The 16,898-nt window shown below is 37.0% G+C and overlaps 1 protein-coding gene across 3 annotated transcripts in view; it reads right to left on the bottom strand.

The window, feature by feature from the left end:
• Positions 1 to 16,898, bottom strand: part of HMBOX1 (homeobox containing 1) — a 178,547-nt gene that overhangs the window by 88,057 nt on the left and 73,592 nt on the right. The window contains exon 2 of one of the 3 annotated variants that reach the window (XM_007466146.1): positions 6,151 to 6,228. In XM_007466146.1, coding sequence (XP_007466208.1) covers positions 6,151 to 6,173 — 23 coding nt within the window. In that variant the 5' untranslated portion in view covers positions 6,174 to 6,228. Of the gene's footprint in view, positions 1 to 6,150; positions 6,229 to 16,898 lie in introns of those variants that run through there. The other 2 variants (XM_007466145.1, XM_007466147.1) reach the window with 2 other exon arrangements.

The raw sequence follows: 16,898 nt of genomic DNA on the forward strand, positions 1-16,898 counted from the left end.
CACTTAGATAAAACCTACTGATGGACTAGGGGTTCTAGTAACAGTTTTTTATATTTAAGATCTTTGCTCCATCTAGAATTTATATTTACCTAATGAGTGTGAAAGGATTTGAGCTTTATCTTTTCCCAAAAGGATAGCTCATTTGTCCAATATGTTTACTGAGTAATACATCTCTTCTCCTCTGGTCTGAAATGCCACCTTTCTCATATACAAAATTTCCACACAAATCTGTATCTACCTTTGAAGGCTCTATTCTATTGCAATGATTCCTTTGTCTTCTAAGTCCTTTTAAAAACAGCAGGCGGGACTTCCCTGGTGGCGCGGCAGTTGAGAATCCGCCTGCCAATGCAGGGGACACAGGTTCGATCCCTGGTCCGGGAAGATCCCACATGCCGCAGAGCGTATGAGCTCGTGCGCCACAACTACTGAACCTGCGCCGTAGAGCCCACACGCCATAATTACTGAAGGCCGCGTGCCTAGAGCCTGCGCACCACAACAAAGAGTAGCCCCGCTGGCAGCAACTAGAGACAGCCCAACGCAGCCAAAAATAAATAAATAAGATTTTAAAATAAATAAATAAAATTAAAATAAGCAGGCAGAAATCTATCATTTTTATGTGAAACAGTTCTAGTTTTAGAGACAGGCTCATTAAAAATAAAAACAAACATTTTGTGGACCTAAAATAACATGCTGCAGGTCATTTGTGCCCATGGGCCACAGTATCTGCCTTATACCTATAAACATTTTCTTTTGCCCTCTTCCAATATTCATTTGTGACAAGCTATTCATCATAAAAGTCCTGTTTTCATGATTATTACATTCTTTTCTGATTGCCTAGTTTTTTTCCTTCAAGGTTTTATAATGTAAAATTTTAAACACAGAGAAAAGTTGAAATAAATTTACAGTGAATGCCCATACACTAACCACCTGGATTTTACCATTAACATTTTACTTGCTTTATTACATATCCATCCATTCCTTTATGCATCCATCCCTCTATTCATCTCATCTTTTGATGCATTTCAGAATCAGTTACAGACATCTGTACACTTCCCCCTAAATACTTCCACATGTATATCATTAATTAGAGCTCAGTATCTGTTCAGGTATTTTTTCTCTTGAAGTAAAATTTAGATAAAATGAAATATGCAAATCTTATGTTTACCATCTATGAGTTCTGAGAAGTACATCCACCTGTGAAATTCAAACCCCTATGAAGTTACATAATATTACCATCACCCCAGGAAGTTCCCTCATGCCCCTTCCTGGTCAGTCCCTGTCCTCTTCCCTCAGAGGCAATCACTGCTCATGTTTTTTTCCCATGACAGATTACTTTTGTCTGTTCCAGAACCTCATCTAAATGGAACTTCTATGTACCCTTTTGTGAAAGGCTTCTTTCAGTATAAAGTTTTTGAGGTTCATCTACGATGTTGTATGTATCAGCAGTTTGTTCCTTTTTATTACTGAATAGTACATCATTGTAGGAATATACCACAGTTTTGTTTAGCCACTCTATTTCGGACACCTGGACGGCTGTCAATTATTAGCTATTCTAAATCTTTGGCAATTACAACTGTACTCTGCTAATTTTCTTGTTAGCTTCATATACCAACCCCTCCCCCACACCCCCCAATAACATACCATCAGCTAGTTGGGAGAGAGAGAGAGAAAAAAAAAAATTTCAACCAGAGTAACTCATTTACTTTTTCTCCTGATGTCAAAAGAATAGTACACCTTGCTTATTAACATAAATGCTCTATTATTAAAATGCTATGCAGTGTTGGTAATGTTCTGTTCTATGCTAGTTACATTACATAGGTACATTAGCTGTGAACATTCACCAAGTTGCACACTACTGATTTGTACATTTTTCAGTAGGTATATTACATTCAAAATTTGTTGAAAAAGCTGTGTAAACATTTTCCTAATGGCTTATAAGAGACACTTGACACTTTAGTTTCTATCTTAACCCTCAGCCCTTGGTCCTTTCTATCAAGTGCTTAGTAACACATTAATTCTTAATCCTAGGAAGTTCTTTTTAAAAGTAGCTGCCAAGGGCTTCCCTGGTGGCGCAGTGGTTGGGGATCCGCCTGCCGATGCGGGTGACGCGGGTTCGTGTCCCGGTCCGGGAGGATCCCGCGTGCCACAGAGCGGCTGGGCTCGTGAGCCATGGCCGCTGGGCCTGCGCGTCCGGAGCCTTTGCTCCATGGCGGGAGGGGCCACAGCGCTGAGAGGCCCACGTACCGCAAAAAAATTAAAAATAAAAAAATTTTTTAAAGTAGCTGCCAAATTCCTTTAGTAATCCAAATAATTTACCTCTTAACTTACTGATTTGGTAAATTCAGGTTTCTGTACATTATTCTTTTCTCTTGAAAATGGAGTTGTCCATTGCTAACTTCATGCTTTGAAGGTCTTCATACTTTCAAAATTCATCATAAACTGACCTTGTTTAGATACGAGATTTCAAGGACTGTTTTATTATACAGACAAAAAAAATCAATTATGATATTTTCCTATCCCATTTATATCAGAGCAGATAGTATTCTGTATATAATTCTTCAAACATCTCTCTGTATGGAACAGCACTGTGTTCCATACAGAGCATAAAACTAAAATAAATTATAAGAATTTAACCTGTTAACTGAAAAGTATCCATCCTAAAGCTTATATCAGAACTACCAGAACTAAAGATTCCACAGTATCTGAAGCAATGTAATATTATGTTATTTCAGATTCCTTGACTATGGGAAACATTTTTAATCCATACTCATAAAAGGAGATAACAGAAGGCACCTATTATTTTGTCTGCACAGAATGCCTCATTGTTTCCAATCACATGTTTCCAATCACATTGTTTCCAATCACATGGGGATGTCACTCAAAATACCCTACCTTCTGGTCAACAGCGTGGGCACACAAGGAAACCAAGCCTTGTTCTCAAAATATTCAGGTTAGAGTAGAAGGAAGATGGACAGTCACTGTAACTGTGCTCAGCTGTGGGAAGATGTTAGTCTGGTATATTCCTCACCATGCAGAAGAAGCTGGTTTGTAGGAAAATAAAGCAGGCATACTAAGAAATGCAGAGCAAAGGGGAAAGTTCTACAGTGTTCATATCCCTTGTTCTAGTCATTCCTAAGCCCCTACCTCATCCCTGCTCTTCTTCCCCACCAGGGATTGAACCCGTGCCCCCTACAGTGGAAGCGCAGAGTCTTAACCACTGGACCACCACGGAAGTCCACTCCTGCCCTTCTTGCTATATTGTTATGTAAGAGCATAAACTTCCCTTTATGCTTCACCTTGTTTAAATTAGATGCCTGTGCCTTGCACCAAGAGAGGTCCCTAATACAAAGATATACATAAAGTAAAAAGATCTACAATTGCTAGAATAAAATGTATGACTCCTATAGAGCAGAATGATAGTGGCATAATGAGCAGGATCAAATCATGCATATGACACTGAAGGTACAATATTTTACTGAGAAAATGCCAAGATTAGAAGATTTCTTGGATATTGAGAACAATATTCCAGTGGCATTAACATAAACAAAGGTACACATTCTGTCATTTTTGAATTTTATTTCTTATAATTCACCTAGTTGAAGCACATAATCATGAAATTATGGCTAAAATGACCTACAAAGGTCATCTAAGTCTATGATACCAGCAATTCTTTTATAACAGAAAAAGATAACATGTAAGAACTGAATTAATTTTCCTATGCAGCAGAAGAACTGTTCACAGGATAAGGAACATCTTTCACTTCAAATTACTAATCTGAATGCAGACTCAGACCAACAATAATTGAAAATGATGTGAGAAGAATTTTGACACTGTAATGACACAGACAATGTCTGAAGCATAAAAGAACAATTAAATTCAGGAATTATGCCTCAGTTCATAAACTGACATTCTAAAAGACCATACTATTAGACCATAATAGTAAACGTATTTTACAATAAATTTTACCCCTACTTGGATATGTAAACCCTTCTTGGATAAGGCCCGAGGTCCAGAACATACTCTCTTAAACTAAATCCTATAATCATGAAGGTTAAAGCATTCACAAATGATTAATCTTAAAATCATATGTGCAAAAATGACACAACTACCTTACCTGTAAATCATCAACAGATAATAAGAACTTATTGGATAACACAGCATTTTCTTCAGCTTGACTGCTGTCTTTATCTTTTTATCTAGAATGACTAGGCAAAATATGGTCTAGTCATGTATTAGTTTTGTTTGTCATACATGGTATTCATTCCATGATGATTTAACACATTATTGCATCAGTCATAATATTAACCAACTAAAGACGTACTAAGGCCCTTCTTACTATTTATGGCACATTACTCTCACAATTATTATTACCATCAAAGGAGAGGCAGTTTTAAAGTAAGAAAATGACAAGAGTGAGAATAAGTAAGAAATGAAGATTTGCTGGGGATTGAGCTTCATAGTATGGTAAAATGATTCTATAATTCAAACCAATGGCAGAACTGACTAACGCAGAGAAGAGAGACTATGACTACAGATGATAGTATAAAAATGTTCTTTTCATAATAAAAAGATTTTGAGAAAAATAAGATTATATTCAATTTACAATCATACTTTAATAGCTATTTTAAAATTAGCACTAAGGTTGAGATTTTTAAATTACAGCCACCTTATACACATTTGGGAAAATAAAATCCTAGTGTTGATAAAAACATGCAAGTTTATAGAGGGAGATATAAATTAGGTGTGCAATCAGAGAACAGGAGACCATTTAGACAAAAATCATTCAACTAACACTTATTGAGTGACCCCTGTGTGTCAGACCATGTACGAGGCAGAGAGGATGCAACAAGGAACAAATTAGGCAAAAATTCCTGCTCTCATGATGCTTAATTACATTCTAATGGCTATAGAAAATAGCCATTAACAAATAAATTGTATTTTTTAAAAAAGGGAAACTCAGGCCCAAAGCAAACACAGTGCCTTCCCTTTCCCAAGGACACAGCTACTTAGCAGCAACTCAGGCTACCGTTCACACCACCTGGCCTACTCCAGAGACTTTTCGATATATGATAAAGCCAATGAGAGAAGAAAAAAGTTTAACGAAAAACCTAAATAACAAGGAAAATCTATCTTAATGTCTACTTACTGGATTATAGAACTGTCAACCAAAACAGAAGAAATTTAATTGAAATATAGGTTGAACCAAATTTTATAAAATGCTTACGCTAAAGGCACTCTGCACTAGACTCTAAAGATGTACTTAATGAGCTAATAGATACTTTATCTTCTCTAGAATACTTTTATTCAGAGGCCTATTTAATATGAACTAGTGGTTACAGCTCATGTCCTAGCACAAAAAAAACTCTCTACATAATACCACCATCCAATTTGTATTTTTTGCCAGACTCCAAAGAAAGTCTACCAGCTACATTAGCTAATAGACTTAACTACATTATTATCCCCAGTAGGTAAAGAATACGGCTAAGGTGCTTAGTAGTTTGCATACAAAAGGCAGCATTAAGGTAGCATTCTTCCAATATTCTGCTTGTCACACGGTATTTAATACCAGCCATCTGTTTCACAAATTTCTAGGCTATTAAGCAGTTTAAAATTATATGTAATTTTATGTTCAATTGAAAATTAATGTTAGACTTCAAACTTGAAACAGAAATGGTAAAAGAGAAAGTTGATAGATTTGAAAATTCATTCCTTACCACATAACCATGAAGAAATTCTTTCAACTCTACAAATGCCTGCTGTCATTTTTGGATCATAATCATAATGATTTTTTTTAATTAATTAATTAATTTATTTTTGGCTGTGTTGGGTCTTCGTTTATGTGCGAGGGCTTTCTCCAGTTGCAGCAAGTGGGGGCCACTCTTCATCGCGGTGCGCGGGCCTCTCACTGTCGCGGCCTCTCTTGTTGCGGAGCACAAGCTCCAGATGCGCAGGCTCAGTAGCTGTGGCTCACGGGCCTAGCTGCTCCGCGGTATGTGGGATCTTCCCAGACCAGGGCTCGAACCCGTGTCCCCTGCATCGGCAGGCGGACTCTCAACCACTGCGCCACCAGGGAAGCCCAATCATAATGATTTTTAAATTTTATTAAAACAATTGAGAGGATGAAAATTAAGAGAAGAATTAGATACTTACACCACTGGAAAGGAACTGAGCATACTTTACATGAGGTGAATCAATCTTTTCTAGAGATGATCAGCGTTATTTATCATTCTGTGGAATAAAGACAGAAAATTCAGAAATAGTTTTTAATCAAGTATTGAACAAAAATTTTAATTATATACTTAAGGATTAACAGTTAACATCAGATAATCATGTTTTTAAAATTATTTTGTAATTCTGAAAGAAAACATTGGTTTGAAGGAAAATTTTAAAAATAGAAAAATGCTTTTGATAGCTTTCAAAATCATTCACTTGGAAAAAGTAATGAAAATCATACCCCTGAAGCTTAATCTGTTACCAGACACCACTGAGGGAAACAGATTTAAACATGCAATGGAATATATATATATACACACACACACTGTAGTGACATTCAAGATAACTTGTTGATAATAACATCAGTGCATTTATGTAGAATCCTATAAACAAAAAAACACACCACAGCATGATTGCAGCTAACAGTCTTAACTGTGGGGTAAATCCTGGGGTCTAGTTCCAAGTCTATTACTTATTTTACTGCTAGCCAAATCTTCAGTGACTGAATTTCTCTAAGTCTCAATCCCCGCATCTATAAAACAGGGATAATAGATAACTACTTCAAAACGCTACAAGAATTTAAAACATTTTTTAAATGGTGGTGATGAAGCACTTCACAAACTATCAAGGAGCAGAGACTATTAATACCAGTTTAAAAAAGACACCAATACCCATGCCGATTCCTGAACAGAGTGTAAGTTAATAATGGAGTGAGTCTAGTACTTCTATCTTCTGATTAGCATGCTACTGCTTTATTCAGCATTCAGACACCGTGACCCCTTTCAATTCAGACATAGATCTGAACAAAAAGTGAAATCTACCATTAACAGTTTAGGAGCTAAAGATCATGTATTACTGACTGAGCTTATTAGCAGTTTCAAACCATAATCTATAGAGGCAGCTATTTCCATGAACTCAAAGTTAATATTATAAATTAGACGAAAGTTAAAAATGTTGATGTCAAAAATTCTCTCATTAAAATACACATTCAGCACTGAATTATATAAAGCAAGACCAAAGTGTCTAACAATGACTAATGATATATGTGAAATGTACAGGGTAAAGTTAGAAACCCTTCATATTTCATATCCTAAATTGTAGCTTTAATGAAGTTCCTGCTGTAGTTAATTTTATTGCTGACTTAAGAAACACTGGTCCTAAAAGGTAGATATAAAATACAAAAATATTGTTGATTACATTTCCTAGACAAAATAGCAACACCAAGCCACAAAACTGATTACTGGTCAATACACGTTTTTTCCACTCTTGCTCAAATGCAGTTAAAATACACTAAGTACTTACTTGCCCTGACATAGGCACAAGGTCATAATATGAGTAAGATATGGTCCCAGCAGTGTAGAGCCTTATTAAACTATGGGGAAGGGTCAAATAAAAATCACACACACACACATCCTTCTAATAAAAGGCATAATGTGATAAGTCTAAAAATTCAAGGTCTATGAGGATAACAATTTAGAAATTAATTTAGGTCACAGAGAACTGGGAAGACTTCTTCAAGTGAGATCTCAGCTGTTATCTGAAGTTTAGAGTAAGACTTCCACCAAAACAAAGTGTGAAGGGAGGTTAGAATCAGTGGAGAAAAGAATCAGTGAGAAGGAACAATTAAAAGATTATGAAGGATGATTAGGGAATAAGTAGACCTGTGTTGTTGGCCTTTAACAAGTATGTATGAGAAGACAGGTAGAAAGGGAGGACTTCCACTATCTATGGAGGGCTGGTAAATGCCTTGCAGTAATTCTGACCTTTATTCTGTAAGTATGCGAATGATGCTACAGCTGAATCAGACAATCTAGGAAGTTAATCACTAAAGACCCTCATTTCACAGATGAGGAAACTGAGATTAAGACACTGATACAGACCTGTATAACTGCAAATCACTGAATTCATGTCATTTATATTTCAGATATAAATGGGCTCAAAATATTCTATAAAAATAAAATATTCTAAGAACAGAAGACCAAGCAAGCAAGGTGCTATGAGTTCTCTACTCTCAGGTTCAACGTCACAGAGCCCTCCTAGCATAGGAGACATATTTTTTTTAAACTGACAGATTAAAAATTATATTAAAATCACACCCATTAGAACGGCTATAATCAAGAAACAGAAGATAAAAAGGATTGGCACAGATGTGGATAAAATAAAAGCTTTGTGTGCTGCCGATGAAAATGTAAAATGGTGGTGCCACTATGGAAAATACAATAGTATGGCAGTTCCACAAAACGATTAAACACAGATTACCATAAGATCCGCAATTCTACTTCTGGGTGTATACCCAGAAGAAGTGAAAGCAGGGACTCGAAAATATATTTGTACACCCAAGTTTATAGCAGCATATTCACAAAAGCCAAAAGGTGGTAACAAACTCAAATGTCCATCGATGGATGAATGGCTAAACAAAATGTGGTACACACATAACATATAAGGGAATATTATTCAGCCTTAAAAAACAAGGAAATTCTGACATAGTAACATGGATGAACCCTGAAGGCATTACACTAAGTGAAACAAGACAGTCACAAAAGGTCAAATACTGTATAATTCCACTTTTAAGAGGTATTTAGAGTCATCAAATTCAAATAGAAAGTAGAATTGTGCTTGAATGGGGCTGTGGAAGGGGGAGTTATTGTTTAATGGTACAAAGTTTCAGTTTGGGAAGATAAAAAAGTTCTAGAGATGGATGACAGTGATGGTTGTACAACAATGTTTACTGTGCTTAATGTCACTGAACTGTATGCTTAAAAATGGTTAAAATGGTAAATTTTATATTATGTATATTTTATTACTGCAAAAAGTAGAGTGTTATAATAAAAGAAAATATACATTAAAAGGTATCAGGGATAAAAGTTCGTGGATGCTGAATTATATTTAAGCACCCAGCTATAAAAAGCAAGTAAGTTATAAAAGATAAAAAAATCAGCTCCTCACTGGACTTCTAATCTGTTACACTTTAAGAAAAGAGAAAGCAAGAGTTGAATAACATTCACAGGGGACAGAGAGAAAGAATTCTATACCAACAAAACTTACACTTTGATATATGAAAAAAATTACAAATATGCAAGAATTGAGAGAATATATTTTCTCAGTTACCCCAACTGAGAAAAATAATTGAGAAAGGGTTCTAAATAAGAAAAAATAAACCAGAACAGAGACATGGTAACATGGAAGATGATGAGAAAGGGTAATATAAGCAACAAATCTTTCAGTTTATATCATGTAATATACATTTAGATAATGACCGAATATCTAAGAATGTATAACTTACATGATAAATAAGGACTCTTGAAACAAAGGACTTTATCCCCAAAGAAATTTTAATAGATATCTATTCAAGATGTACTAAACTATCTATTCAAAGTAAAAGAGTTATAGGCAGGGGAGATGGAGGGAGGCAGAAGTAAAACTACTCCCAAGATCTGAAAGAAGAGAACGAGGGGAAAACAGAAGAGAGGCAGAAAATAAAAGTACTCTAAAGGTCTCATCTTTTCACGGTCAAGAAGACACCTGGGAGAAAAATGCGCATCTTTTTGGGGAAAATAGTATTTTGTTTTAATTTATTTTGTTCTCTGCAAAAAAATGCAGAGAAACATGTATCAATCGAGTTATAATTTCAAGGTCAAAAGTACTGAGTGGGGACTTCCCTGGTGGCGCAGTGGGTAGGAATCCACCTGCCAATGCAGGGTACATGGGTTCGAGCCCTGGTCTGGGAAGATTCCACATGCCACGGAGCAACTAAGCCTGTGTGCCACAACTACTAAGCCTGCACTCTAGAGCCCGCGCGCCTAGAGCCTGTGCTCCGCAACAAGAGAAGCCACCGCAGTGAGAAGCCTGTACACCGAAACAAAGAGTAGCCCCTGCTTGCTGCAACTAGAGAAAGCCCATGCGCAGCGAGGACCCAATGCAGCCAAATACATAAATTAATTAAATAAATCTGTGTTAAAAAAAAGTATCGAGTAGGATAAAGAGTATACAATTGTAAAATATACAGTTTATGACCAATATGAGTTATAAACTTGTATATAACAAAGCAGGTAATAAAGCAAAACTTTTTAGAACTTTAATAATTTTATTTTTAAAGATACAAATACACTCACTGATGTGTATAAAATTGTTGACGTGGGCTTCCCTGGTGGTGCAGTGGTTGTTGAGAGTCCGCCTGCCAATGCAGGGGACACGGGTTCATGCCCCGGTCTGGGAAGATCCCACATGCCGCGGAGCGGCTGGGCCCATGAGCCATGGCCGCTGAGCCTGTGCGTCGGGAGCCTGTGCTCCACAACGGGAGGGGCCGCAACAGTGAGAGGCCCCCGTACCGGAAAAAAAAAAAAAAAAAAGGAAAATAAGACAAAGCTAAGAAAATACAAATGCAATTTCTTGGCAATTCATTTGAAAACTGAAGAGAAAAATGTTTTCCTAGTGAAAATATCAAAATTGACCCAAGAGAAATGAATTGAGTAGAACTAAATAGCACGAATTAAAGGTAATTAAAAATCTACCAAAGGAGGAGGAACTGAGATGGCAGAGTAGAAGGATGTGCTCTCACTCGCTCTTGTGAGAACATGAGAATCACAACTAGCTCCTGGACAATCATCGACAGGAAGACACTGGAACTCACCAAGAAAGATACCCCACATCCAAAGACAAAGGAGAAGCCACAACGAGACGGTAGGAGGGGTGCAATCACAGTAAAATCAAATCCCGTAACTGCTGGGTGGGTGACTCACAGACTGGAGAACACTTATACCACAGAAGTCCACCAACTGGAGGAGTGAAGGTTCTGAGCCCCAGGCTTCCCAACCTGGGGGTCCAGCAATGGGAGGAGGAATTGCTAGAGAACCAGACTTTGAAGCCTAGTAGTATTTGACTACAGGACTTCGACAGGACTGGGGGAAACAGAGACTCCACTCTTGGAGGGCACACACAAAGTAGTGTGCGCATCGGGACCCAGGGGAAGGAGCAGTGTCCCCAGGGGAGGCTGAACCAGACCTAACTGTTAGTGTTGGAGGGTCTCCTGCAGCAGTGAGGGGTGGCTGTGGCTCACCATAGGGACAAGGATACAGACAGCAGAAGTTCTGGAAAGTACTTCTTGGCGTGAGCCCTCCCAGAGTCTGTCATTAGTCCCACTAAACAGCCCAGGTAGGCTCCAGTGTTGGGTTGCCTCAGGCCAAACAACCAACAGGGAGGGAACCGAGCCCCACCCATCAACAGTCAAGCAGATTAAACTTTTACTGAGCTCTGCCCACCAGAGCAACACCCAGATCTACCCACCACTAGTCCCTCCCATCAGGAAACTTGCTCAAGCCTCTTACATAGCCTAATCCACCAGAGGGCAGACAGCAGAAGCAAGAATTACAATCCTGCAGCCTGTGGAACAAAAACCATTCACAGAAAGATAGACAAGATGAAAAGGCGGAGGGCTATGTACCACATGAAGCAACAAGATAAAGCCCCAGAAAAACAACTAAATGAAGTAGAGATAGGCAACCTTCCAGAAAAGGAATTCAGAATAATGATAGTGAAGATGATCCAGGACCTCAGAAAAAGAATGGAGGCAAAGATTGAGAAGATGCAAGAAATGTTCGACAAACACCTAGAAGAATTAAAGAACACACAACAGAGACGAACAATACAATAACTGAAATGAAAACTACACTAGAAGGAATCAATAGCAGAATAACTGAGGCAGAAGAACAGGTAAATGACCTGGAACACAGAATGGTAGAGTTCACTGCTGCGGAACAGAACAAAGAAAAAAGACTGAAAAGAAATGAAGACAGCCTAAGAGACTTCTGGGACAACATTAAATGCAAAAACATTCGCATTATAGGGGTCCCAGAAGGAGAAGAGAGAGAGAAAGGACCCGAGAAAATATTTGAAGAGATTATAGTCAAAAACTTCCCTAACATGGGAAAGGAAATAGCTACCCAAGTCCAGGAAGCACAGCAAGTCCCATACAGGATAAACACAAGGAGAAACACACCGAGACACACAGTAATCAAAGTGGCAAAAATTAAAGACAAAGAAAAATTATCGAAAGCAGCAAGGGAAAAATGACAAATAACATACAAGGGAACTCCAATAAGGTTAACAGCTGATTTCTCAGCAGAAACTCTACAAGCCAGAAGGGAGGGGCATGATATACTTAAAGCGATGAAAGGGAAGAACCTACAACCAAGATTACTCTACCCAGCAAGGATCTCATTCAGATTCGATGGAGAAATCAAAAGCTTTACAGACAAGCAAAAGCTAAGCGAATTCAGCACCACTAAACCACCTCTACAACAAATGCTAAAGGAACTTCTCTAAGTGGAAAATACAAGAAAAGGACCTACAAAAACAAACCCAAAACAATTAAGAAAATGGTCACAGGAACATACATATCGATAATTACCTTAAACGTGAATGAATTAAATGCTCTAACCAAAAGACACAGGCTTGCTGAATGGATACAAAAACAAGACCCATATATATGCTGTCTACAAGAGACCCACTTCACACCTAGGGACATATACAGACTGAAAGTGAGGGGATGGAAAAAGATATTCCATGCAAATGGAAATCAAAAGAAAGCTGGAGTAGCAATACTCATATCAGATAAAATAGACTTTAAAATAAAGAATGTTACAAGAGACATGAACGGACACTACATAATGATCAAGAGATCAATCCAAGAAGAAGATATAACAATTATAAATATATATGCACCCAACATAGGAGCACCTCAGTACATAAGGCAACTGCTAACAGCTATAAAAGAGGAAATCGACAGTAACACAGTAATAGTGGGGGAGTTTAACACCTCACTTACACCAATGGACAGATCATCCAAAATGAAAATAAATAAGGAAACAGAAGCTTTAAATGACACAATAGACCAGATAGATTTAATTGATATTTATAGGACATTCCATCCAAAAACAGCAGATTACACTTTCTTCTCAAGTGCACACGGAACATTCTCCAGGACAGATCACACCTTGGGTCACAAATCAAGCCTCAGTAAATTTAAGAAAACTGAAATCATATCAAGCATCTTTTCTGACCACAACACTATGAGATTAGAAATGAATTACAGGGAAAAAAACGTAAAAAACACAAACACACGGAGGCTAAACAATACGTTACTAAATAACCAAGAGATCACTGAAGAAATCAAAGAGGAAATCAAAAAATACCTAGAGACAAATGACAATGAAAACACGACGATCCAAAATTTATGGGATGCAGCAAAAGCAGTTCTAAGAGGGAAGTTTATAGCTATACAAGCCTACCTCCAGAAACAAGGAAAATCTCAAATAAACAATCTAAACTTACACCTAAAGGAACTAGAGAAAGAAGAACAAACAAAACCCAAAGTTAGCAGAAGGACAGAAATCATAAAGACCTGAGCAGAAATAAATGAAATAGAAACAAAGAAAACAACAGCAAAGATCAATAAAACTAAAAGCTGGTTCTCTGAGAAGATAAACAAAATTGATAAACCATTAGCCAGACTCATCAAGAGAGGACTCAAATCAACAAAATTAGAAATAAAAAAGGAGAAGTTACAACAGACACTGCAGAAATACAAAGCATCCTAAGAGACTACTACAAGCAACTCTATGCCAATAAAATGGACAACCTGGAAGAAATGGACAAATTCTTAGAAACGTATAACTTCCAAGACTGAACCAGGAAGAAAGAGAAAATATGAACAGACCAATCAGAAGTAATGAAATTGAAACTGTGATTAAAAATCTTCCAACAAACTAAAGTCCAGAACCAGATGGCTTCAAAGGTGAATTCTATCAAACATTTAGAGAAGAGCTAACACCCATCCTTCTCAAACTCTTCCAAAAAACTGCAGAGGAAGGAACACTCCCAAACTCATTCTATGAGGCCACCATCACCCTGATACCAAAACCAGACAAACATATTACAAAAAGAGAAAATTACAGACCAATTTCACTGATGAATATAGATGCAAAAATCCTCAAAATACTAGCAAAAAGAATCTAACAACACATTAAAAGGATCATACACCATGATCAAGTGGAATTTATCCCAGGGATGCAAGGATTCTTCAATATATGCAAATCAATGTGATACACCATATTAACAAATTGAAGAATAAAAACCATACGATCATCTCAATAGATGCAGAAAAAGCTTTTGACAAAATTCAACACCCATTTATGATAAAAACTCTCCAGAAAGTGAGCATAGAGGGAACCGACCTCAACATAATAAAGGCCATATACAACAAACCCACAGCAAACATCACTGTCAATGGTGAAAAACTGAAAGCATTTTCTCTAAGATCAGGAACAAGACAAGGATGTCCACTCTCACCACTATTATTCATCATAGTTTTGGAAGTCCTAGCCATGGCAATCAGAGAAGAAAAAGAAATAAAAGGAATACAAATTGGAAAAGAAGAAGTAAAACTGTCATTGTTTGCAGATGACACGATACTATATATACAGAATCCTAAAGATGTCACTAGACAACTACTAGAGCTAATCAATGAATTTGGTAAAGTTGCAGGATACAAAATTAATGCACAGAAATCTCTTGCATTCCTGTACACTAACGATGAAAAATCTGAAAAAGAAGTTAAGGAAACTCCCATTTACCACTGCAACATAAAGAATAAAATACCTAGGAATAAACCTACCTAGGAAGACAAAAGACCTGTATGTAGAAAACTATAAGACACTGATGAAAGAAATTAAAGATGATACCAACAGATGGAGAGATATACCATGTTCTTGGATTGGAAGAATTAATACTGTGAAAATGACTATACTCCCCAAAGCAATCTACAGATTCAATGCAATCCCTACCAAATTACCAATGGCATTTTTTACAGAACTAGAACAAAAAATCTTAAAATTTGTATAGAGACACAAAAGACCCCGAGTACCCAAAGCAGTCTTGAGGGAAAAAAATGGAGCTGGAGGAATCAGACTCCCTGACTTCAGACTATACTACAAAGCTACAGTAATCAAGAAAATATGGTACTGGCACAAAAATAGAAACATAGATCAATGGAACAAGATAGAAAGCCCAGAGATAAATGCACGTACCTATGGTCAACTAATCTATTACAAAGGAGGCAAGGATATATAATGGAGAAAAGACAGTCTCTTCAATAAGTGGTGCTGGGAAAACTGGACAGCTACATGTAAAAGAATGAAATTAGAACACTCCTTAACACCATACACAAAAATAAACTCAAAATGGATTCAAGAGCTAAATGTAAGACCGGACACTATAAAACTCTTAGAGGAAAACACAGGAAGAACACTCTTTGACATAAATCACAGCAAGATCTTTTTTGATCTACCTCCTAGAGTAATGGAAATAAAAACAAAAATAAACAAATGGAACCTAATGAAACTTAAAGGCTTTTGCACAGCAAAGGAAATCATAAACAAGACAAAAAAAAAAAACCCTCAGAATGGGAGAAAATATTTGCAAATGAATCAATGGACAAAGGATTAATCTCCAAAATATATAAACAGCTAATGCAGCTCAATATTAAAGAAACAAACAACCCAATCCAAAAATGGGCAGAAGACCTAAATAGACATTTCTCCAAAGAAGACATACAGATGGCCAAGAAGCACATGAAAAGCTTATCAACATCATTAATTACTAGAGAAATGCAAATCAAAACTACAGTAAGGTATCACCTCACACCAGTTAGAATGGGCATCATCAGAAAATCTACAAACAACAAATGCTGGAGAGGGTGTGGAGAAAAGGGAACCCTCTTGCACAGTTGATGGAAATGTAAATTGATACAGCCACTATGGAGAACTGTATGGAGGTTCCTTAAAAAACTAAAAATAGAATTACCATATGATCTAGCAATCCCACTACTGGGCATATACCCAGAGAAAACCATAATTCAAAAAGACACATGCACCCCAATGTTCACTGCAGCACTATTTACAATAGTCAGGTCATGGAAGCAACCTAAATGCCCATCTCCAGACGAATGGATAAAGAAGTTGTGGTACACATATACAATGGAATATTACTCAGCCATAAAAAGGAACGAAATTGAGTCATGTGTTGAGACATGGATGGATCTAGAGACTGTCACACAGAATGAAGTAAGTCAGAAAGAGAAAAACAAGTATCGTATATTAACGCATGTATGTGGAACCTAGAAAAATGGTACAGGTGAACCGGTTTGCAGGGCAGAAGTTGAGACACAGATGTAGAGAACAAACGTATAGACACCAAAGGGGGAAAGTCGCAGGGGGGTGGGGATGGTGGTGTGCTGAATTGGGTGATTGGGATTGACATGTATACACTGATGTGTATAAAATTGATGACTAATAAGAACCTGCTGTATAAAAACATAAATTAAATTAAATTTAAAAAAAAAGAAATCTTCTATAGACAAAGACATCAAGACCTGTTGGGTTCCCAGCAGATTCTTAATCTTAAAATAAACATAGTTCTAATAACATTAAACCATAGAAAAATACCGAAAATGTTTCATTTTATGAAGTCAGAATAACAGTACCAAATCTAATAGTATGTAGCACACAAAACACCATAAACCAATTTCACTTAGTTAAACGTAAATTTCTAAAGAAAAAAGAATCAAATCAGACCACAGAGTCTAGCCACATATCAAAAATAATATACTATCATAATTTATTGCAGGAATG

Source organism: Lipotes vexillifer, unplaced genomic scaffold (genome assembly GCF_000442215.2).
Source record: "Lipotes vexillifer unplaced genomic scaffold, Lipotes_vexillifer_v1.1 scaffold308, whole genome shotgun sequence".
Classification (NCBI taxonomy): Eukaryota; Metazoa; Chordata; class Mammalia; order Artiodactyla; family Lipotidae; genus Lipotes; species Lipotes vexillifer.